The sequence below is a fragment of the Verruconis gallopava genome (genome assembly GCF_000836295.1).
Source record: "Verruconis gallopava strain CBS 43764 unplaced genomic scaffold supercont1.1, whole genome shotgun sequence".
Taxonomy (NCBI): Eukaryota; Fungi; Ascomycota; class Dothideomycetes; order Venturiales; family Sympoventuriaceae; genus Verruconis; species Verruconis gallopava.
Genome location: NW_015622137.1, coordinates 394,141 through 412,879, shown reverse-complemented (window position 1 = coordinate 412,879; position 18,739 = coordinate 394,141). Strand labels below are relative to the sequence as shown.

General features: G+C 49.4%; 8 protein-coding genes across 9 annotated transcripts; 3 read left to right on the top strand and 5 right to left on the bottom strand.

Moving 5' to 3' along the window:
• Positions 1-305: 305 nt before the first annotated feature.
• Positions 306-3,486, bottom strand: PV09_00164 (uncharacterized protein). Its single transcript, XM_016352850.1, has 4 exons — positions 3,166-3,486; positions 3,027-3,115; positions 2,098-2,979; positions 306-2,044 (listed from the first exon to the last, which is right to left on the bottom strand). The coding sequence occupies exons 1-4, from the start codon at positions 3,307-3,309 to the stop codon at positions 544-546; spliced, it is 2,616 nt and encodes an 871-aa protein (XP_016219107.1). The 5' UTR covers positions 3,310-3,486; the 3' UTR covers positions 306-543.
• Positions 3,487-4,441: 955 nt separating this feature from the next.
• On the bottom strand, positions 4,442-6,966 carry PV09_00163 (uncharacterized protein). The gene is made up of 4 exons (XM_016352849.1): positions 6,372-6,966; positions 5,114-6,312; positions 4,976-5,055; positions 4,442-4,911 (listed from the first exon to the last, which is right to left on the bottom strand). Exons 1-4 carry the CDS (start codon positions 6,811-6,813, stop codon positions 4,812-4,814), a joined length of 1,821 nt encoding a protein of 606 aa, XP_016219106.1. The 5' UTR covers positions 6,814-6,966; the 3' UTR covers positions 4,442-4,811.
• A 630-nt stretch (positions 6,967-7,596) lies between these two features.
• Positions 7,597-9,664, bottom strand: PV09_00162. Of its 2 annotated transcripts, XM_016352848.1 has the most exons (4): positions 9,549-9,664; positions 9,168-9,405; positions 8,005-9,109; positions 7,597-7,949 (listed from the first exon to the last, which is right to left on the bottom strand). In XM_016352848.1, exons 2-4 carry the CDS (start codon positions 9,337-9,339, stop codon positions 7,703-7,705), a joined length of 1,524 nt encoding a protein of 507 aa, XP_016219105.1. In that variant the 5' UTR covers positions 9,340-9,405; positions 9,549-9,664; the 3' UTR covers positions 7,597-7,702. The 2 variants fall into 2 exon arrangements, with proteins under 2 accessions (XP_016219105.1, XP_016219104.1); XM_016352847.1 differs by having other exon boundaries at positions 9,168-9,664.
• A 51-nt stretch (positions 9,665-9,715) lies between these two features.
• On the top strand, positions 9,716-11,042 carry PV09_00161 (uncharacterized protein). Its single transcript, XM_016352846.1, has 4 exons — positions 9,716-9,900; positions 9,960-10,308; positions 10,384-10,743; positions 10,799-11,042. The coding sequence occupies exons 1-4, from the start codon at positions 9,834-9,836 to the stop codon at positions 10,863-10,865; spliced, it is 843 nt and encodes a 280-aa protein (XP_016219103.1). The 5' UTR covers positions 9,716-9,833; the 3' UTR covers positions 10,866-11,042.
• A 458-nt stretch (positions 11,043-11,500) lies between these two features.
• PV09_00160 (uncharacterized protein) lies at positions 11,501-13,670 on the top strand. Its single transcript, XM_016352845.1, has 5 exons — positions 11,501-11,902; positions 11,949-12,162; positions 12,214-13,095; positions 13,148-13,225; positions 13,274-13,670. Exons 1-5 carry the CDS (start codon positions 11,587-11,589, stop codon positions 13,302-13,304), a joined length of 1,521 nt encoding a protein of 506 aa, XP_016219102.1. The 5' UTR covers positions 11,501-11,586; the 3' UTR covers positions 13,305-13,670.
• A 38-nt stretch (positions 13,671-13,708) lies between these two features.
• On the bottom strand, positions 13,709-14,863 carry PV09_00159 (uncharacterized protein; the record flags this gene model as incomplete). Its single annotated transcript, XM_016352844.1, has 5 exons — positions 13,709-13,760; positions 13,814-13,962; positions 14,012-14,226; positions 14,358-14,777; positions 14,827-14,863. The coding sequence occupies 5 exons, from the start codon at positions 14,861-14,863 to the stop codon at positions 13,709-13,711; spliced, it is 873 nt and encodes a 290-aa protein (XP_016219101.1).
• Positions 14,864-15,288: 425 nt separating this feature from the next.
• PV09_00158 (uncharacterized protein) lies at positions 15,289-17,182 on the top strand. The gene is made up of 2 exons (XM_016352843.1): positions 15,289-16,752; positions 16,809-17,182. The coding sequence occupies exons 1-2, from the start codon at positions 15,505-15,507 to the stop codon at positions 17,022-17,024; spliced, it is 1,464 nt and encodes a 487-aa protein (XP_016219100.1). The 5' UTR covers positions 15,289-15,504; the 3' UTR covers positions 17,025-17,182.
• A 330-nt stretch (positions 17,183-17,512) lies between these two features.
• PV09_00157 (uncharacterized protein) lies at positions 17,513-18,634 on the bottom strand (the record flags this gene model as incomplete). The annotated part of the gene is made up of 2 exons (XM_016352842.1): positions 17,513-17,980; positions 18,032-18,634. The coding sequence occupies 2 exons, from the start codon at positions 18,632-18,634 to the stop codon at positions 17,513-17,515; spliced, it is 1,071 nt and encodes a 356-aa protein (XP_016219099.1).
• Between the last annotated feature and the right edge of the window lie 105 nt (positions 18,635-18,739).

The following is an 18,739-nucleotide window of genomic DNA, read 5'->3' as shown; positions in this document are numbered from 1 at the left end:
TTTCAAGTTTATGCACAACATTCGCACCCATGTCGTACCCAACGTCATGCGGGAGAGTAGCGTCGATCATTCGTGCATGGGCGACACCCTGGAAGAATCTTTCAAGCTTGAAGTCAAATGCGAGTTCAGGAAAATCATCTTCATCTCTACAATAACTTCCCTGTGAAATCTATTCTGATCCGTCGACTCTTGGACGAGCCAATCGACGAACAAGGCGAAAAAGTAGAAAGTACAGCTCAAATCATTCGAGCAATGAAAACTCACAAAATATTGTGAAAAAAAAGAGAGTTTCAAATAATCTGAAATATTAAAAACTCAGTAATATAAATTGATTTACAGAAACTTCCTTTTAGCCTTCAAGTCATGGTATCATTATTGTTTAAAATACAAAGAAGCCTCACCGTACAGCATAAAGATTGAACTGGAAGAATCGTTAATTTACGTTTCTTATATCCTTTAAAAGCCAACGTGAAATTTAAAGGGCCGCTAACTAGGAAAACCATATTCAGCAGTCTTTTTTTTTTTTAAAAAAAAAAAAAAAATTCAAGCCTCTGCAGTACCAAAGCTTGCACTCATCGCTTGCTCAAACTTTCCTGGCGTAAGAGCAAAAGTGTTCATTGGGGGAAAGCCATCGAGTTCTCCTGTACGGAGCGTACCGGCGCCAGATGGTTGCCAGTCTCGCCACTCGTCGCCACCAAGGTTCATGAAATCGAGATGGCTATTGATTGGTTCGGAATCTGGGTCGATGGTGGGAAGGTCTCGCAGCTCTGGGAAATGGACTGTTGCCAAATTGCTGATGTCAGTAGAATCCAAGTCCGAATTCACCCAAGTCGGCTTCTGCATGAAGTTAGGAGGCAGTGTTCCTGGCGTTGGCACGGGTTCAGTTGAGAGCGTGTGCCAGCTAGCAGTCTCGCTGGAAGGAGTCACCATGACGAAGCTGTCCGGTCGATCGAGCTCCGATTCGCTTCTCTTGCGGTTAAGAGTATTTGTCAGGGTAGGGTCAACCTGATCCAAATTCATGCTTGGACGTCTCACGGATGACAAGCTGCTCCTCGACTGAGCCCGTGCAACATGACGCCTTTTAACAAATGTTGGTGGTTCCATATCGTCAACATTTGTGCTAGGTCGTCGTGCCGGTACCATGACGCCCTTTGGCTTGCGGAAGCCATCAGCGTCATACGGATTACCGCGCAGCTCGGCAGTCACAGCTTGTAACACAAGGAACATTCGCTCAGCTGGATGATATGTGTAGGCAAGATCCTGCAGCGAAGAAGTTAGGCAGTCCAGATACTGCATGTTGTTGTGTCGGTCATTGCTGTCCTTGATATAAGCCAGCGCGGCGACCAATGCCGTGGCTGCTGTGCCGGCGTGCTGCAGTCCAGTGATGAAGCAATGCCGTGTCTCGAAGCGCTGTCTGTGTTGCCAGAAAATACGAGCTACCCGAATTGCATGCTTGGTGCACACAGTGCGAGAAAGTGCCGAAAAGTGATTATCCGGGATCTGTCCCTCTTGACTATCCGAGCCAGGCTCTTCGTACATTGCAAATGGCCGGTGGAGCAAAATAAGCGCGGCGTGATACTGCTGGTGCAATAAGAAGAAAGAAAATGGTGCGCTATTAATGTTCGATGGTTTCCACTTGAGCCTATCCGGCAATCGCTGGTACCAGTTCCCAAACTCACGATCCAAGGCTGCCATTCGTAGATATGCTTCTCGGTCGATGTTGGCATCCGTTTGCGAGCGTGGATCCATGTTTTCGGTGATCTTGCCAGCGAGTTCCATCAGATCAAGCAATGCTTCGTAGATCTGTGTTTCCAATGCCTTCTCAGGACCAGCGGGAAGGCATGTTCCGAGTCGTTCAAACTGCTTCGCTAGTCGTGCAACTTCTAGGTCGCTGCTCTTCATGCTTGTTGGTCTACCGAGGAACAGCGCCCAATATTTGTCATAGATAACACAAGCCCACAAAGTCATTCGTCGAATTTCAACCTCGCGTTCTGAGAGCCCTGTTAAGCCGGTGTCTAGATGCAAACCAATATCGAAAGCAATTCTGCGGATATTTGATCAACTATGTTCTACCTTTTTCTTGTAGACTGCACTCACCTAACTGCCATGCCGCTGTACAACCAGCCAGTGTTATCACGGCCAACTTGGCACTCCATGTCGCCGAGGAGCAGAAGCGCAACGACGAGTGGAATGCCGCCGGGTCGTTCCAGTTCTGCATCGAGCATGTATTTCGCCTCTCGGTGCAGAGTGCTTTCGTACTGGCTGATGGCAATCTTCTGCATATCTGGGCGGCTTTTGTCTGCGTAACGGAAACCCATGGCGAGCACACATATGTGCAAAAACCCAGAATAGAACTGGGTCCGTCCGTGTTCTCGGTCATCTTCGAATGCATCTTTATGCAAGACATGAATAACATTGTTGTAATAGCCCCAGAAGAGATCCATCAGGTAGTTGTAGGTTTCCTCTGAAAGAAACCTAATGACCTTCTCCGTACGTCGAGCCTGCTCGAGAGTCTCTCTGGTGTCTTCAGCTAGTGTGGATTGGCCTGAATGCACGTGGCAATTGGTTGTTGGTCCAAAATATCGAAGTCGGCCACTAAGTTGATCGAAGCTTAAATGGCCACGAGTCGAGAGAAGCCTACTGACCATGCCATCTTTCTGGGGTGGAGGAAGCATTGAAGGGGAAGAAGCAGATGCTGCTGAGTCGTTGTCTTCACCACGGTGCGAGCCATTCTCGTGGTTTTCATTATCAAGAAAATCATCGTTGAAACTGCCGGGGCTTGAATTATCATTTACCTTCGTAGCAACGGGCTGCTGTAGACGAGATTTGGATGCTGGAGACTGGTCTTCAGGTCGAGGACCATGTCTGGTCATTGGAGGGTGATTTGCGGGCGGAATCGTCTCGCCTCGTTCTTGTAGCATACCTTCGAGCAAGGCGACACGTTCCGTTAGTGAGCACATGTATGCCCGCGATATCGGTCTTCTCACAGTGAGCCCGGAATTTAGCAGATTTTCGCAGTCACTTACCGTCTGCGCTCGTCATCGTTACGGATTATGCATTCGATGCCTGATCTCTTGCATTGTGTACATTCTGTCTCTCCTGGTGGAACAACACACTTTCGTGGGTTAGTTTGGCAAGAAGAATGATCAAGAGGCGGTCGCGTACTCTAATTCTTCGATCTCTACAGGATGCACAGGCAACGGAGGCGCGGTGCCTGCACTTCTGCTTATTCTTGGAGGCTGTTGGCTCCGTCGTCACTTTGTCGAGGGCCTCTTCAGCCAACTCTTGGTCCTTCTTAGCAGTTGTCATTGTAACACGAAGCAAGAGCGTGACCAGCAACAACTAGTATGGAGAATGCGGTGGAAGTGGGAGAGTCGAACACGGGAAGGAAGGGCACAGAGAGGGAGCGGAGAGTAGAAAAGCAAGTTGTCAAAGATAAGTGGGAAAGACGGGCCACCAAGATGTGATTGAAGCTTTCGGTCTTTTTTTCTTTGGGCAGCAGTCTTCTTGTCGAGCTTGCGGGGACGAAAACGGGGCCCCAGCTCCCCAGACAGTGGTTAAGATTGAACAGGGGGACTAAGCCGAACATATCCTGGTGGTGTTCAAGGTTTGCCACGAGGTGCGTCAGACCTGCAGCCCCAAGCATATCAGATCTGGCCTGGCGTCGAGCGGTTCGTACAAAGAGCTCCGGTCTATTGGCTAGCCTTGCTTGTGGAAGCGGTCCGGGCTTCGAACCGAATTCCAAGGACCAAGGTTGTTCGCACCGGGTTTAATTTGGATCTAGATGATGGGAGGCACATTGTTGTCTCTGCCATCAGCACGGTTCAGTCACGTCCACGTTCCTGACCCGGCCCAGACTTCGATGTACAGCATCGTACTGTAGTCGACCACAAATGAGAAGACGCGTCGATCGGTTTGGCGAAGGAGGCGATCGAAAATTTGGACCCTCGTGAAGATCCGGCCCCAGACGGCATGCAGCGCTCTGGATAGAACGGCTTTCCAGTACCCACCAGGCTGCTCGTAAGCACGCTTCGCATCAACTCCGATGGTCACAGGGAGCAGGAGTGGAGGCAGGCGTTCTTAGCCTGACTCCAAGGCGGCGTCTTCAGCTCAGACGACTGACTAATGCACGCCAATCCAATGAGACCATATGCGGGGAAATTCGCCAGCAGCTCAGCTTGTGGCGTCTAAGAAGAATTGAAAAAAAAAAAAAAAACATTCCTGGTCCTCTTGCCGGACGGACGAAGGGAAATCCTGCATACAGTAATCGAAAAATGTAGAACAAAGCGTGCAACCATGCAATGACTGGTCATGGGAGCTGCCTGCAGACGTTCAAGACGAATTGCAAGGGACTGACTGCGGTTCGTGAGTGGAGAGAAGGCGACGAGTGTTCTGGCGCTACGCACACTAACGAGTCGACGTGTGCTGAATCGGTACTAGACGACACATATCCGCGTAGTTTCGGATATTCATTCTCCTTTGATTGGATTGGTTGTACACTAATGATTCAGTCCTACGTTAATCATAGTATCGTATACAGCCGCTCTCCTTGGCTCTTCCTGCCCCAGTCTTCAACAAGACGCATGGACTCCCAACTGCAGGTCAAACGCCCGGAAAATGCATACAGATGACGTCCGTCTCAAAACGTGACCACGGTGTGCATGTGGCCGACGGCGCGTCGCGTGTAATGAAAGCTGACAACAGCAAAAACAGGTGTGGGAATTCAAGCATTTGGCTGCGTGCGATGCCGCATCGAGAACCGTTAGGCACTACCTTGCGTAACACAAAAAAAAATTTCAAATTGCTGCCTTTTACTCGACGTCCCATTCGTGGTCATAATTGCGGATGTACGGACTCAGCATTTGGACGTTGCGTGATGCAGTGCCCTTGACATCACCGTTTCCGAGATATCTGAGCATCCCATGTTAGCCTGCGGTCATCATTGAATGCGAACAGCCAAAAAGTTTGTCCTTACGCAAAACGATTCTTGTATCGGTAGCGAATGTTATAATCCTCGTATCGTGGGCGCTTGATCGACTTGAGGAAATGGATCGTCTAAATTAGCAGTGTCAGCTCCTTCCACAATGTAAACATCTTGGCGGCGTATACGTACCGATCCAGGCCACAAGTAAATACGGTTCTTGACCTTCCCATCCTTGAACCATGAGCGACAATTCTCCTGCCAGACAGTTGTCTTGTGGAATTCGTCGAAATGTGCGTAGATCTCGTCCAGAGCCTCCTGCTTGACCTCAATCGCCTTGATGTGTTCATGTTGAATCTTCTTCATGATCTGGATCGAGTATTCAATCGTCGTCTCGATGGATGGAATAAGAGTGCCATTGCTCCATGTGGCTCCCGGTCCAACGATCGTGTAGTAGTTGGGGAATCGAGGCGCGGAGACGCCAAAGTACAAGTTTGGACCATTCGTCCAATCCTCATCGATGGATTTTCCTTCGCCGTTTATGACTTTGAAAGCCGGCTTGAAGGCGACCTGGAAGCCGGTAGCGCAGACGATGATGTCAAACTTGTGCTCCTCGCCATCCTCTGTAAGGATGCCATTCTCGGTGACCTTCTTGATACCACTGAACACGGGTCGAACGTTCGGCTTCACAAGGGCCTCGAGGAAACCGTCGCCGGGAGAGATACGTCGGCAGCCGGGAGAGAAGGTTGGGATGATAAACTTCTTCAACTCCTCGTGGCCCGGACCCATGCGACGGTTCATCTCGTCCGTGATTACCTTACGGAATTGATTAGACAGCTCTGAATTCTGTTGGTACATGCCAAACAGGCTGTTGATTTCTGCCTCGATACGTTTTCTGAAGTCAAGGTGGTATTCTGGGTCTGATGCGAATCTCTTCTTGTCCTCGTCACTGAACTTGTACTGTCTCTGACCAGGGTCTACTTCCGCTCCCTTTTGAAGGTCGCTCTGAAGTGCGCCTGCGCCGAATGGAGGGCTGATCCAGGTCGGGCTTCGCATGAACACCTCGAGGTTTTTGACAATTGGCTGCAGCGCCGGTGTGATTTGGACGCTGGTTGAGCCAACGCCAATGACGGCAACAGTCTTGTCCTTAAAGTCCACGCTGTGATCCCAGCACGCTGAGTGCATAAGGTTGCCCTTAAAGTCGTGCAAGCCTTCAATGTCGGGCCACTTCCACGTGTTCAAGATACCAGTGCCATTGACTAGAACATGTGCCCAGTCTTCGAACTTCTCTTTTGTGTTCTGGTCCTCAACTGTGATTTTCCAGATTCCCTCCTCTTCGTTCCATCTGTTCTCAATAACTTTAGAGTTAAGCTTCATGTACTTCTTGCTGCCTATTCCAAAGTCAGCCGTCCGACACAGGACACCACTTTCAATTGTGAAGCTAGCTCACCATGTCTCTCCGCGAAGTCCTCGAAGTAGCGCTGAATCTCATCGCCATAAGCGAAGAAGTACGACCAATCCGGTTTCGGGTCCCAAGTAAAGTTGTAGTCGTGAGACGGAATATCGCAAGCGACACCAGGATACGTGTTTTCATACCAGGTGCCTCCGAACTGCTTGTTCTTCTCGTAGAGTGTCAGCTCCCAGGATCCCGGGACCATCATTTTCTCCATCTTGTAGGCCAAGCAGAGGCCGGAGGCTCCTGCGCCAACACATGCTACTCGTAGCTTGCGAGGCTTCGAGTGATATTGATCCTTCAGGACTGTATATGGGCCTTCCGGCGTATGGCTTATGGGGTATTCATACGTCTCGGCGATCCCATTGGCACCTTCGATCGCGTTGGGCATGGTGCTTGATGGGGACATGTTGACGTCCTCTTCTGCTGCGAGGCGCATGAGAATAAATATTGACGAACACAAAGGCTGGGAGCTTGGTGAGTGGGAAGTCTTCACCTACGGCAGGCAATCCGGATCAGTCCAGCAATTTAATGAAGATCAGTACGCGTGCCGGAAGAAGTTTCGCAGAGTTTCACAGTGCTAATTGATCTTTATTACCGCTTGGGACAGTATCTACGACAATGTCGCTCCACTACAGCACGATAATCACGCGGAGATGGATTCTGGAAGTCTGTGGCGGGCTCTTTAGCCGCACTATAGCACCTCGGACTCGGCCAGACTCCCAGCTCTGACTTGGGCCTGGTGTCGGCTGGGCTTCTACTCAGCATTTGCCTCCAAGAGGTGATGGAAGTGATTTTGCGATGAGGGGAAAAACACATCCGAGACCATACGCCTAGCTCGTTTGCATGCAAGAACCGGGGACCTCTGTCACCTGCCCCACGATGCGACCCCGGCTTAAGGCTGCGTCGCAATGGGTGCAGCCGACTTTCCGCGACGAGGGGAATCGTAGAGGTCTGTTTGGAGGTGTCATGATGTTGCGTTTGTAACTTTGGCGGACAACACGACTCAAACGCTCGCGGCGGCGCAGTATCGTAAGTACGCAAGTGCGAAGATTATATCATGACCGTCTCGATTCCTTCCAGAGTCACTCCAACGAGTAAATGTGTTTTGAATGATCAGCAGACGAAAAATTGAGACTCTGGGCGGAGAAATGTTCTCCTGGCCTTGCTCCCGGACCGGAGCTTGCCTACACGGTTAGGCGCTACACTTGAGTCCAAATAATGACGAGCCAATGCTTCTGATATTTCGAGAAATCTGCCTGTTCCAGGACGCCAAGGCTTTTAAGATGTCTCTATATACACATACAAGAACTTGGAATCAGGGGTAATCATAGCCTTGCCTTCACCTTGCCTTCCAACGCTGGTGCATCTCTCTTCGCCCATTCCTTGACCAGTTTCCGTACGATCTTACCGCTGGCGAGTTTCGGAACCTCATCAATAAACGCAATACCGCCTACAAGTCGCTTATGCTTTGCAACTTTGTCATGCATCCACTTGTGGATATCGTCTTCAGACACTTTGCCCTTGTATTCATCCTTGAGAGTCACATATGCTCTTGGCCACTCCTCGTTGTTCCTGACAAGGAAAGTGTTAGCAGACAAAAGAAACTCGGTGCGCCACAAATACTCACAAGGTTATGCCAACACATGCAGCATCGGCAATAGCATCATGCTCAAGAAGCACAGCCTCAAGCTCAGCTGGAGCCACTTGCAGAGCATTTACCTTGATCAGCTCCTTCTTGCGGTCTACAATGTAGTAATAACCCTTTTCGTTGCGAACAGCAATGTCACCGGTCTTGAGCCAGCCATCAGGACTCAACGACTCTTTGGTGGCCTGCTCGTTCCTCCAGTAACCTAAGCAAACATTCGGACCACGTACGAAAATCTCACCAGGCTGGCCCGGTGCGACTTCCTTCTCGTCGTCATCCAGTAGTTTGCATTCCATGTTGGGATCCAAAATTCCGACCGTACCATCGTCGTGCCATTCCTCGAATGGAACGTGGATGGCGCCACACGTGACTTCAGTCATACCCCAGCCCTGGGTCGTGCGGATATTGAAGCGACGATATATCTCATTTTGCAGCTCTTTCGAGAGCGGTGCCGCACCACAGAGACAATGCTTGACACTGCTGATGTCATACTTGGCGGTTTCAGGTCTTTTACTCAGCATGACCAGAATTGGTGGGGCGACCTGAAGATTCGTAATTTTGTAGGTCTCAATGATCTTCAAAAACGGTTCGTATGAAAATTGTTTCATCACATAGATCGGAACGTTCAGTTTGATGGCCATGATCATGCACCAAAGCTGCCCATAAGCATGATAGAGAGGCAAAAAGCCAATCCATCTCTCTGCCGGGAAGTCCTGTGGGGTGTACTTGGTGCCGTAGAACTTGATAGCAATGTGCTGCTGGGCATTGGCAACGAGATTAAGATGGCTGACACAAACTCCCTTTGGTAGACCAGTGGTGCCAGAGGAGTAGTTGACTGTAGCAACAGTAGTTGCGGATTCATTTCCAGTCATCGGCTTCCATTGGTACTGGTCAGCTTCTTCAGGCGACCCGATGAATTCCCTCCAGTCTAGAATACCGTCGACTGGGGTGTTTGGACGGTCCGAGAATTGAAATATATGTTCTTTTGGCAAACCGCAATTTTTCGCAGCGCCCAGGGCCGTTTTCAACAGTGTTGGATGAACCAACATAACCCTAGCGCCCGTGTTGCTTAGTTGGTGTGAGAGCTCTGTGTTACTTCTAGTTAGAACTTTTGTCTTTCTTTACGAACTTTGCGAACCATATACCTTGAACTGTGTAGATTGGGTTTCCAGCACTGAAAACCCTTCTCGATCCCACAATGCCGAGGTATGCGGCAGGTACGAATATGTGGTTTGGAGTCAAGATCATGACAGCCTCCTGAGCCTGGATACCTAGCCTGTCAAGCCCAATAGCCAGTCTTTTTACCCAGTTGAACATCTGCTTCGGCGAAAGGCAGTTTTCCGGGTCTGAAGATTCGAGCCATATTGGATCCTCTGATATTGGCTTGCCGGGGGGGAACAAGTATGTCAGCAAGTCAATTTTGGGGATTTCAACGTCGGCTACGGGTGACTTATAGACCATCTTTTGCAGCTGGACGTAGAAGAGCTAAATGGCCTGAGAGAATAAAAGAGACAGATGTGACTTACAGAAATTCGGTGTTTTGCGGGGGTCTATAAACAATATAGCTTGTCATTGGTAGACCCGACTTATCGGCCATATGGTGAAGTAGCCGCGCCCGCATCCGGTTGCGGTTGTTGCGGAGTTGCTGGCTGGAGGTCGAGTGGCCGAGGTGGGCTCAGCTAGCTAAGGCAAACGAAAACCGATCGCCAGAGAAACTACATCAAATCTGAAAACTAGCCCAACAATGCTGCGACAAATAACATTCTTCAATCGACTGTCAATTGGAAGTCGTGCTCTTTTGTATTATCGCAATGTCTGAGCTGAGGAATTTCGACCGCCTGTTTCGTCTCGATGGCAAGGTAGCCCTCATAACCGGAGGTAGGCGTCCATAGCGTTGAAATTGTTGTCATTATCTCGTGTGCTTAGCTTTTTGGAAGGCTCAAGAGGACTTGGTCTTCATACTGCGACCGCTTTTCTGCTCGCTGGCGCGAAGAAGGTCATCATCACTGCGCGGAAACGTGAGGGCGAGCAGGGCATAGACCAAGCTGTCGAAAAACTCAACAAGCTTCCGGTGTCCGGCAAGGCCGTCGGCATCGCAGCAAATGTTGCTGAGACGGAACAGATACAGGCGCTTGTCGATGAACTGAAGAAGACGGAGGACAGGATTGACATCTTGGTCGCCAATGCTGGTGCAACGTGGGGGGGTCCATTCGAGCCGACCCCGGATTGGGCGACAAAGAAGGTGCTCGACTTGAATGTCAGAGGCGTCTTCAACCTCGTGAGATTGTGAGTACCCCTCTGCGTCAGTTGCGGTCAAACGCGCACAGCCTCAAAGTGCAAGCAAGACTAATCTACGTCCAGGCTGCTGCCGCTGCTCAAGGCTGGAGCCACACCCGCAGACCCGTCAAGAATCATTATCGTCAGCTCGACCGCCGGCACCAACGTACAGCATGTGGGAGATCATGGCACAATCATGTATTCAGTCTCAAAGGCAGCAGCACATCACCTGACGAGGAACTTGGCAATAGAACTGGGTCCAAGCAACATCACTTGCAATACCGTGGCACCTGGATTCTTCCCGTCAAAACTTGCAAATGGCCTAATCGAAATTTTAGGTGGTCAAAAGCAGCTTGAGCACGAGAATCCTCGACGGAGGCTCGGCGAGCCAGAAGATATCGCCGGTGTCATGGTCTATCTGGCTTCGCCGGCCGCAGCATATGTGTAAGCACCTGCGTCTCTGCTTCCAGACACCAGCTCCGCTAACGAGTGTTCCTAGCAACGGTGAGGACATTGCCGTGGACGGTGGTCTCCGCTGGGGAGCCGGACGTCACTCAAAAATTTAAATTTGGCAGCTATGTATACCGGAGACCACGCGGTCTACGAGGAAGGTCTCCAGATTCCAACAGTGAAATGGAAGACCACCAAGGCAGGCGTTGGTGCTGTTGTTTGTAGACTATCTATGCTGCTGCATATACTCGGCGCTCGAAATGATTCAATCCAGTCAATTTTTTCAACACACAAACACCCGAATTGCCCAAATTGAAGCGATGCATCTTATTCTTCAGAACAAATCAAACGTATTTGCTCGTGATTCCAGCAACGTTTTGAGCCCGCGACGCAAATAGTATCTAGGGTCGTGCGTCATGGCTATAGAACCGAAATCTGGCACCATAATTCCGCAATCTTCATTGGTCAGGATATTGATATCCGCGACTACGGGGTTGCGGGGCGAACCCACTCATTGAGTCGCTCTCCACCGTCGCCAGCGTTTGGGCAAATCGCCCATGTGGGGTGCTGGTCTAGTTTCGTCGCGCTACAAGCTGGGTCCCTGCAAGCGCTCTGCAACACCAGGTCTCAGGGACACTATTTGCATGACATGAGCAATTCAGCGCGGCTGCCCGGCATATCAGCACACCTGAGCCACAAGATGCATAAAATCGCGAAGTGTTGTGATGCCTAAACCTCAGTCCATTCACCACCTCACGCGACAATTATATCATCATTTTCCTTGTCTTCATTTTATTATTCCTGCAGTTCGTCGCCAAGTATTTCTTTGAGCCCAACATGGGTCTCTTCGTGCCCGCATTAATCGGTTCGGCTGCCCTGTCAGTGGCCTGGTTGGCGTACACGGTCGTGTACAGGCTGTACTTCCATCCATGTGCCAAGTTTCCAGGCCCGAAGCTGAATGGCATCACACCTATTCCAAGCATAGTCAGTCTTCTTCGAGGACGACTGCCACTGGATGAGAAGATCTGGCACGACAAGTATGGGCCAGTTGTGCGGGTTGGCCCGACTGTTCTGTCCTTCAATACCCCTCAAGCTTGGGAAGACATCTATGGCTTCCGACAGGGCGGCCTCAACATGCACAAGGATCCCATCCGTGAGTATGTCTGTCTAAGTGGGTAATAATACTGATCACGGTTCAGATGTTGGCTCTGTAGATCCAATTCCTGGAGTTACGACCTTGACCATGGCTGATGATCACAATCACGCGAGACAAAGACGTGCATTGGCCTATTCGTTCTCGCAGAAAGCGTTGTCCGAGCAAGAGGATATCGTTCGCGGATATGTCGACACCCTGATCTCAAAGCTTAAGCTCAAAGCTGAGAGAGAAGAAATCTTTAACTTGGTCGATTGGCTGTATGTTTTGTTCCATTCGGTGAAATGTCCATAAGCTCACTAATATTACAGCAATTTCACTACGTTTGACATCATTGGCGATCTTGCATTCAACGAACCTTTTGGCTGTTTGAAGGACGAGAAATTCCATGACTGGGTTGCCTTGATTTTCGAGACCATTAAGGTTGGAGCGCTGGAACAAGCAACTCGACGACTTGCCGAAGCTGGCAGTCCCTTCCAGACTTGGCTGGTGGAGAGGATCCCTAAAGCCTGGCGTCTAATGCGACGAAGCCACGTCGTTCGCAGCCGCGAGAAGGTTATGCGACGGCTTGCGCAGGAAGACATTGAGCACCGTGATTTCATCTGGTATATCCTGCAGCAAAGATCGAAGCACGACCTGAAGGATGACGAGATCGTCGTGAACGGTGCTTTGTTTATTGTAGCCGGAAGCGAAACCACGGCAAATTTGTTGTCCGGACTTTTCGCTCGACTGATTTGGAACCCAGACAAGTATAAGAAACTGGTCGAGGAAATTCGCACTGTCTTCAAGCATGAGGATGAACTCACTCAGGACAACATTCAGAATAAGCTCCCGTATTTCCAAGCATGTATCGAGGAAGGACTTCGAATTCATCCTCCTGTTCCAGCTGGTCTTCTCCGCACAGTCCCGAAGGGCGGTGCTTACATCGATGGCATGTGGGTTGAGGAGGGCACCTCCGTCGCGGTGAACAGCTGGGCTGCATCACACAATCCAAATAACTTCAAGGACTGCGACAAATTCATTCCCGAACGCTGGCTCGATCCCGCATACAGTTCAGATAAAAAGAAGGCAATGCAACCTTTCTCGCTGGGTCCACGTGGCTGCATCGGCAAGCATTTGTCCTACATGGAGATGCGCCTGATCCTTGCAAGACTTCTGTGGAATTTCGATATCGTCTCCGTGGACGGTGCTTGGTGAGTGACAAGATAAAAGTCGTTGAGTCGATCATGAAGCTAAACGTAGCAGGAAATGGAATCCAGAGGGTGAAATGAAGCACATGCGTGCTTTCAACACATGGGAGAAGCCTGAGCTCAACATCAAAGTGTACGTATTGCCTCAATGCCACCAACTTCGCAGCTAACGAGAATGCAGTGTCAAAGTCAATCGCGGCGAAAAAGCATGAGAATGAGGATAATCCTACTATGATATATGATTAACGCAGTGTATTGCTTCGAGGATGAACTTCGAGACTTTGCTGAACTCGATAGAATTTGCAAGGGCGTCGTGCAGTAAAATCAGTTGTAAATATGGATAGACAAAGGCTTGTTGCTTTCTTATCATGACAGTTAATCTTTCATGTTACGAGTGAAGTCATATCATAGCAGACCTAGCGGTTTCACGCTTCTGACACAAGCTCAGAGGCAGGGCCAAAGCGGGCAGGAGTTTCCAAATCCAAGCAGCTATTATTATGATTGGCATTTCTTCACCTTCTTCCACATGTCTAATACTCATGCTTACAAGGCAGGTTTTGATATAACTTAAGATATATTCACATGTTGCAATCTTAAATCTTGTGACCCATGCAAACTATTTCGGATTGAAGAAAGATCCCTTGCCGGAATCGATGATGTCGGTAGCCCTAGCACTATATCAATACTCGTCAAACCTGGATTGCAAGGTGAATAAACATACTTCATGACTGCAGCCATTTTTTCATCGCAGTACGGGATTTGGTCCCTGAAGTAGTGGTTCGTTCCATTGATCTCGACGCTTCTCATATAATCAGACCCTGCCTCCACTTTGTTCCCTTTAGAGTCGCTCATAGCTCCACCGTCGACAAGCTGGAGCCGGTCAGTCTCTGGAACAGATGAGAAGGCAGTGTAGACGTACCATTAAAACGACCTCGGCGATTTTTTCTACAGGAGTGAAATAATCGTCTGGGAACTGCTTCCAAGCCTCGCTGTCGAGAAGATTTGTCTTTACGGTTCCAGGGCAGATGCAATTGACGCGAATCTTGTCATTGAAGTAGAATGCTTTCGCAATTGACCTCATGAAGCCGACTACCGCATGCTTTGCCCCCGCATACATGGGACTGAAAGGGCTCGCTGCACAACATTAGCAATAGCAGCGTATCGGAGAATCGATTGCATATTTCGGAAGTTTCGAACGAGTCGTGGTATCTGCTGGCAGGCTTGTCTCGCCTAGCTGGGTGATAAAGAACTTGCGGTGCACTCACGATAAAAACCGCCGCAGCTGGCAGTCATGACCAAACTCTGCTCCCCAGTCCCGTAGTTATCTTTCGATAGTCTGAAATAATGCTGAGCTAAGTACGACGTCGTGACCACGGACTTGTAATCAATATCAATGCTTAGCAGGTCCGGCTCTGGCGGTGGCGATTGCTCGTGCTTGCCATAAAAGTCCCATCTTTCGACAATCCCGGCATTTGCAAAAACGAAATCTAGTCGCCCTGTAGATTTGAATATTTGATCGAAGACAGACGCGAGGTTATCGTAGCTGTTGACGTTTGTCTTATAGAATTTGCCGCCCACCTTGGCGCTGGCTGCATTTCCTCGCTCTTCATTCAAGTCGAGAAGGTGTATATCCCAGCCTCCACGTTTTGATAGAGCTTGTGCCACCTCCAAGCCCATACCACTGGCTGTCGTGCTGTCAGGTATGTGTCCATGTGCAAAAGTTGTACGACTCACCTCCGCCGGTAATCAGAGCTACTTTGTTTGCCGGCATTTTGAGAGTAACCAGGCGCTTGCACGTTCGTGAGAAACTAGGCACAGTTTTATCTGAGAGCCAAGAAACTGAGAATTTCTACTCTGATTTCTTTACTGTCTGTATGATTTAAACAACCACGGGCTCAGCCTTATTCTATAAGCTCCCTCGCAAAGATGATCCCTCCTGCGCCACAACATACGGCACGCAAAACGCGAATGAACACCGGGTGAACTGAAGCACTCGGGTGCGGATTCTCCGCATTTTGCTTTACGTCTTGGATTGGACAAATGCTGAATGCTGGACGCGGCGCTGTGATCGGGTTACCCTACGCTAGTACGTCGTGACATTATTGGTCCGTGCGAGACGCGAGTCGTCATGACCCCGCCCCTGCCCCTCCCTGACTCTGCCAGTCTCCGGGATAACTCATCCAGACATAACCTCGTAATGAACAGCTCATCCTTTTGCCAGCGCGCACAACAGCCGGAGTCACGGGCCTTCGATTTTGGAGTTCCAGATGATCGATCCTTGCCGCGTTAACGCCGTTCTTCTCCGGCACAAGATCCTTTTTACAAAGCTTCTTGATCAACTTTTTTAAATTGCAGACTCCCCTCTATCTTTTTCACCTGTCAGTAACAAGTCCCACCAGATTCGAAGTCAAGATGCCTCTCGATTTCAGCTCAAAGAACCTCCCACTGCAATTGTTTCTTAACAACGAGTACGTTGACTCGAAGAACAGCAAGAAACTTACACTCCACAATCCAAAGGATGATTCGATAGTTTGCGATCAAGTCCCTCTGGGTGGAGAGGCTGACGTCGATGCTGCGGTTGAGTATGCCGAAAAGGCCTTTCCGGCATGGAAGAAGCTTCCCAACAGCACGAGGAGAAACATCATGAACAAATTCGCCGACTTGATCGAAGAAAATAGCGTTGCTCTGGCGGAGTTGACCAGGATCACACTTGGGGCTCCATACGAAGCATTTGGAAAGTTCGAGAGTGGACTCTGCGCTGAAGCATTCCGATACAATGCTGGCTGGATCGACAAATTCGCTGGCGAGTCATGGCCTCAAGAAGATGGTTTCCTTAAAATTGTGCGGAATGAGCCTCTTGGTGTCACCTGTGGTGTTGTTCCGTGGAACGGCCCTCTGGGCACAATCGGCTTGAAGGCTGCTCCAGCTCTTGCTACAGGTAACTGCTTCATCCTCAAGCCATCGGAGAAGACCCCATTCGCGTCACTCGCTCTTGGTCAGTTGATCAAGGAGGCAGGCTTCCCTCCAGGCGTTTTCCAAGTCATCAGTGGCGACGGCTCCACTGGAGCACTTCTAGCGATGCACATGAAGATTCGCAAGATCTCTTTCACCGGATCGATTGCGACTGGCAAGAAGATTCAGGAAATGGCCGCGAAGTCCAATCTAAAGCGCGTCACTCTCGAGCTCGGAGGCAAGTCCCCAGCTGTTGTTTTTGACGACTGTGACCTCGAGAAGGCGGTGTTCTGGTGCGCAAATGCTATCACAGCAAACACTGGCCAAGTTTGCTTCGCCGCCAGCCGTGTATATGTACAGGAAGGCATATACGAGAAGTTCATCCAGAAGTATAAGGAGGCAATGGAGCAGAAAAAAGCTCTTGTTGGAGATCCAGATAAGAAAGAGACAGCTATTGGCCCCCTTGTCGACGAGGCACAGTTTAAGCGTGTCAGTGGCTTTATTGAGCGTGGACAACAAGGCCAAGGCAAGCTTCTCGTTGGTGGCCAGAGAATTGGCACGCAGGGATGGTACATCGAGCCAACAGTTTTCACTGACGTTGACCCTAACTCTGAAATTCACACACAAGAGATCTTTGGTCCAGTCTCCGTGGTTCGATCTTTCAAGACCGAGGAAGAGATTATGGCCCTGTCAAACAATACCAACTTTGTAAGTGACTGATCACGGCCATCCTCAAGGAATTGTTCAAGGCTAATTTTCCGTAGGGTCTGATGGCTGGTGTGTTCACCCAGGATATCAACAAGGCACTTCGTGTTGCCTCTGAGTTCGACTCTGGTATGGTTGGCGTCAACTGTGTGAGCTTGATGATGATGGTCGCTCCATTCGGCGGAAGCAAAGAATCAGGTCTCGGACGTGAATGTGGAATACACGCCCTGAGAGCATTTACTGAGCCAAAGACGATTATGATCAATCTCAACTAGGCATTTGCGAAGGCAATTCGAGATGGATTTAATACATCGATGCAGAAACAGGATCCTTTTCACGTACTAGATGAGAATTTATGTAAAATCAACATACAGGCACTCATGAGATCCACAAAAAAAGGGTTGATTTTGATTGCTCATTAAATCGTAAGATGCGATTATATGGAAATTCGCTTTGAATTTTCTGCGTATTCCCAATTCATGGTATCATTTTCGCTGCTCTCATCTTGTCAAAGACTGGCCACCATGCCTGTGCCGTATCTCTTTCTTCGGTAAACCCAGTAGAGTACCTTCCAAGGTGTTAGCAAGTGCTTCGAAATGGAGGACCACACCTCTCTTAATATCGTGGGCGAGACGTGGTAATGCAACCTAGGAGGGGCTCCTGCACGCAGAGGTCGGGCACTTACATTTTAGTCATGTCGAAGTATCGATCAAAGTCACTGTTATGTCAGTCATTTGTCATATACAGCTCGACTCTGTGGCGCTTACAATTGCGAAAACAAGAAATACTCGAAGCCCGGAAAGGTCTTCGGGCTATCTGCCAGTCCAGTCTTGAGGCCATGTTCTTTCTCGAGCCTTTTCCACGTTTCAAAATTGTCTTTGATGTACTTTCTAACCTCCCTGTCCTTGCTGTCGTCTGGTGGTGCCGTTCCCTTGAGACCAAAGTACTTGCAGATTACCGGCCAATCCTGCTCCCACGTAGTTGGGTACTTGCAGTCCGCAACATTGAAACTCTCGCCTTTTCGACTTGCGGGAAGGTTCAAGGAAAGATAGAGGGTTTGGTGAGCGATCATTTCCGAACATGAAAGGATGGACTTCGCTGTCCAGGCTTTCTTCGTGCCAGGATAAGGGCACTCTGCGCCTTCCCCGTTGATGGCCCGGTAGAGCGAGAGATAGAATGCAACGACGGTGCCAAGAGAATAAAAGTTCTGGTTGGGGACGAAACCAATAATCTACGCAAAAGTTTAGTCCTGCGACCCAAAAAGCAGTGAAAGATCACTCACAATGTCCGGCCGAGTATCGCACCAGTTCCATTTTTTGTCCTTCGCGTACTCAGTGATCCAGTCAATCTGAGGATGATAAAACAGCATGTCGTCATATGGCTTCTTTAACCGCGGCATGTCCTCCTTAAATGGCGTCTTGATGCCTGGGGTTTCCCCATAATCCGGTACAGTGGCAGTCAAGTGTATCCCGTACCACTTGGAGCCTGTCTGAAGAACTACGAATTCCAAGTTTGGGCTTAGATGATCAATGGCAGTAGTTGATCTTTTGAACATGTTGACCATATCTTCCAGCTCTTGCATGACGTCTGTGGAGGCTTTGAAAGCCAAAAAATAAACATGCGTGACCTTATCGATTTCAGACACCTTGCTCTTGAGCTCCGTCTCCAAATCATCTTGTGTGCCTTTGAGCAGGTCGATACCGGATACGATATTAAGCCTAGAATCATCAGGCCAGAACGAGTCCTTTTGCGACAGTGGCCTGTTTGTTAATGCGTGTACTTTGTCCCATATTCCTTTCCTCGGGTAGTCGTTGAGAATCTCGTTGACAAATGTCCAGCCTGTAACACCAGAGGCACCAAAGATGAGAGCGGATTTACCTGGCATATCTAGGCAAAAGCTACTGGACAAGAACGATAGTAGAGACAGATAGAAAAAGAATATGGAATGACGTGAGAACTTCTTGATCAATTAGAGTAAGTTTGAGCTACA

What these genes read in the sequence shown, in the direction of transcription:
- PV09_00162 (XM_016352847.1), bottom strand. Translation starts at nt 9,483, where the DNA reads ATGGTCTATAAGTCACCCGTAGCCGACGTTGAAATCCCCAAAATTGAC. An exon ending in CCCAATCTACACAGTTCAAG is followed by an intron (nt 9,110 to 9,167) that starts GTATATGGTTCG and finishes GAAGTAACACAG; the next exon opens with AGCTCTCACACCAACTAAGC. An exon ending in GCATGTGTTGGCATAACCTT is followed by an intron (nt 7,950 to 8,004) that starts GTGAGTATTTGT and finishes TTTCCTTGTCAG; the next exon opens with GAACAACGAGGAGTGGCCAA.
- PV09_00161 (XM_016352846.1), top strand. Translation starts at nt 9,834, where the DNA reads ATGTCTGAGCTGAGGAATTTCGACCGCCTGTTTCGTCTCGATGGCAAG. An exon ending in GGTAGCCCTCATAACCGGAG is followed by an intron (nt 9,901 to 9,959) that starts GTAGGCGTCCAT and finishes GCTTTTTGGAAG; the next exon opens with GCTCAAGAGGACTTGGTCTT. An exon ending in TCGCCGGCCGCAGCATATGT is followed by an intron (nt 10,744 to 10,798) that starts GTAAGCACCTGC and finishes GAGTGTTCCTAG; the next exon opens with CAACGGTGAGGACATTGCCG.
- PV09_00164 (XM_016352850.1), bottom strand. Translation starts at nt 3,309, where the DNA reads ATGACAACTGCTAAGAAGGACCAAGAGTTGGCTGAAGAGGCCCTCGAC. An exon ending in AACGATGACGAGCGCAGACG is followed by an intron (nt 2,980 to 3,026) that starts GTAAGTGACTGC and finishes CACTGTGAGAAG; the next exon opens with ACCGATATCGCGGGCATACA. An exon ending in TACAGCGGCATGGCAGTTAG is followed by an intron (nt 2,045 to 2,097) that starts GTGAGTGCAGTC and finishes AAATATCCGCAG; the next exon opens with AATTGCTTTCGATATTGGTT.
- PV09_00158 (XM_016352843.1), top strand. Translation starts at nt 15,505, where the DNA reads ATGCCTCTCGATTTCAGCTCAAAGAACCTCCCACTGCAATTGTTTCTT. An exon ending in TGTCAAACAATACCAACTTT is followed by an intron (nt 16,753 to 16,808) that starts GTAAGTGACTGA and finishes AATTTTCCGTAG; the next exon opens with GGTCTGATGGCTGGTGTGTT.
- PV09_00163 (XM_016352849.1), bottom strand. Translation starts at nt 6,813, where the DNA reads ATGCGCCTCGCAGCAGAAGAGGACGTCAACATGTCCCCATCAAGCACC. An exon ending in GGACTTCGCGGAGAGACATG is followed by an intron (nt 6,313 to 6,371) that starts GTGAGCTAGCTT and finishes ACTTTGGAATAG; the next exon opens with GCAGCAAGAAGTACATGAAG. An exon ending in CGATACAAGAATCGTTTTGC is followed by an intron (nt 4,912 to 4,975) that starts GTAAGGACAAAC and finishes TGGGATGCTCAG; the next exon opens with ATATCTCGGAAACGGTGATG.
- PV09_00160 (XM_016352845.1), top strand. Translation starts at nt 11,587, where the DNA reads ATGGGTCTCTTCGTGCCCGCATTAATCGGTTCGGCTGCCCTGTCAGTG. An exon ending in CATGCACAAGGATCCCATCC is followed by an intron (nt 11,903 to 11,948) that starts GTGAGTATGTCT and finishes ATCACGGTTCAG; the next exon opens with ATGTTGGCTCTGTAGATCCA. An exon ending in GTCTCCGTGGACGGTGCTTG is followed by an intron (nt 13,096 to 13,147) that starts GTGAGTGACAAG and finishes TAAACGTAGCAG; the next exon opens with GAAATGGAATCCAGAGGGTG.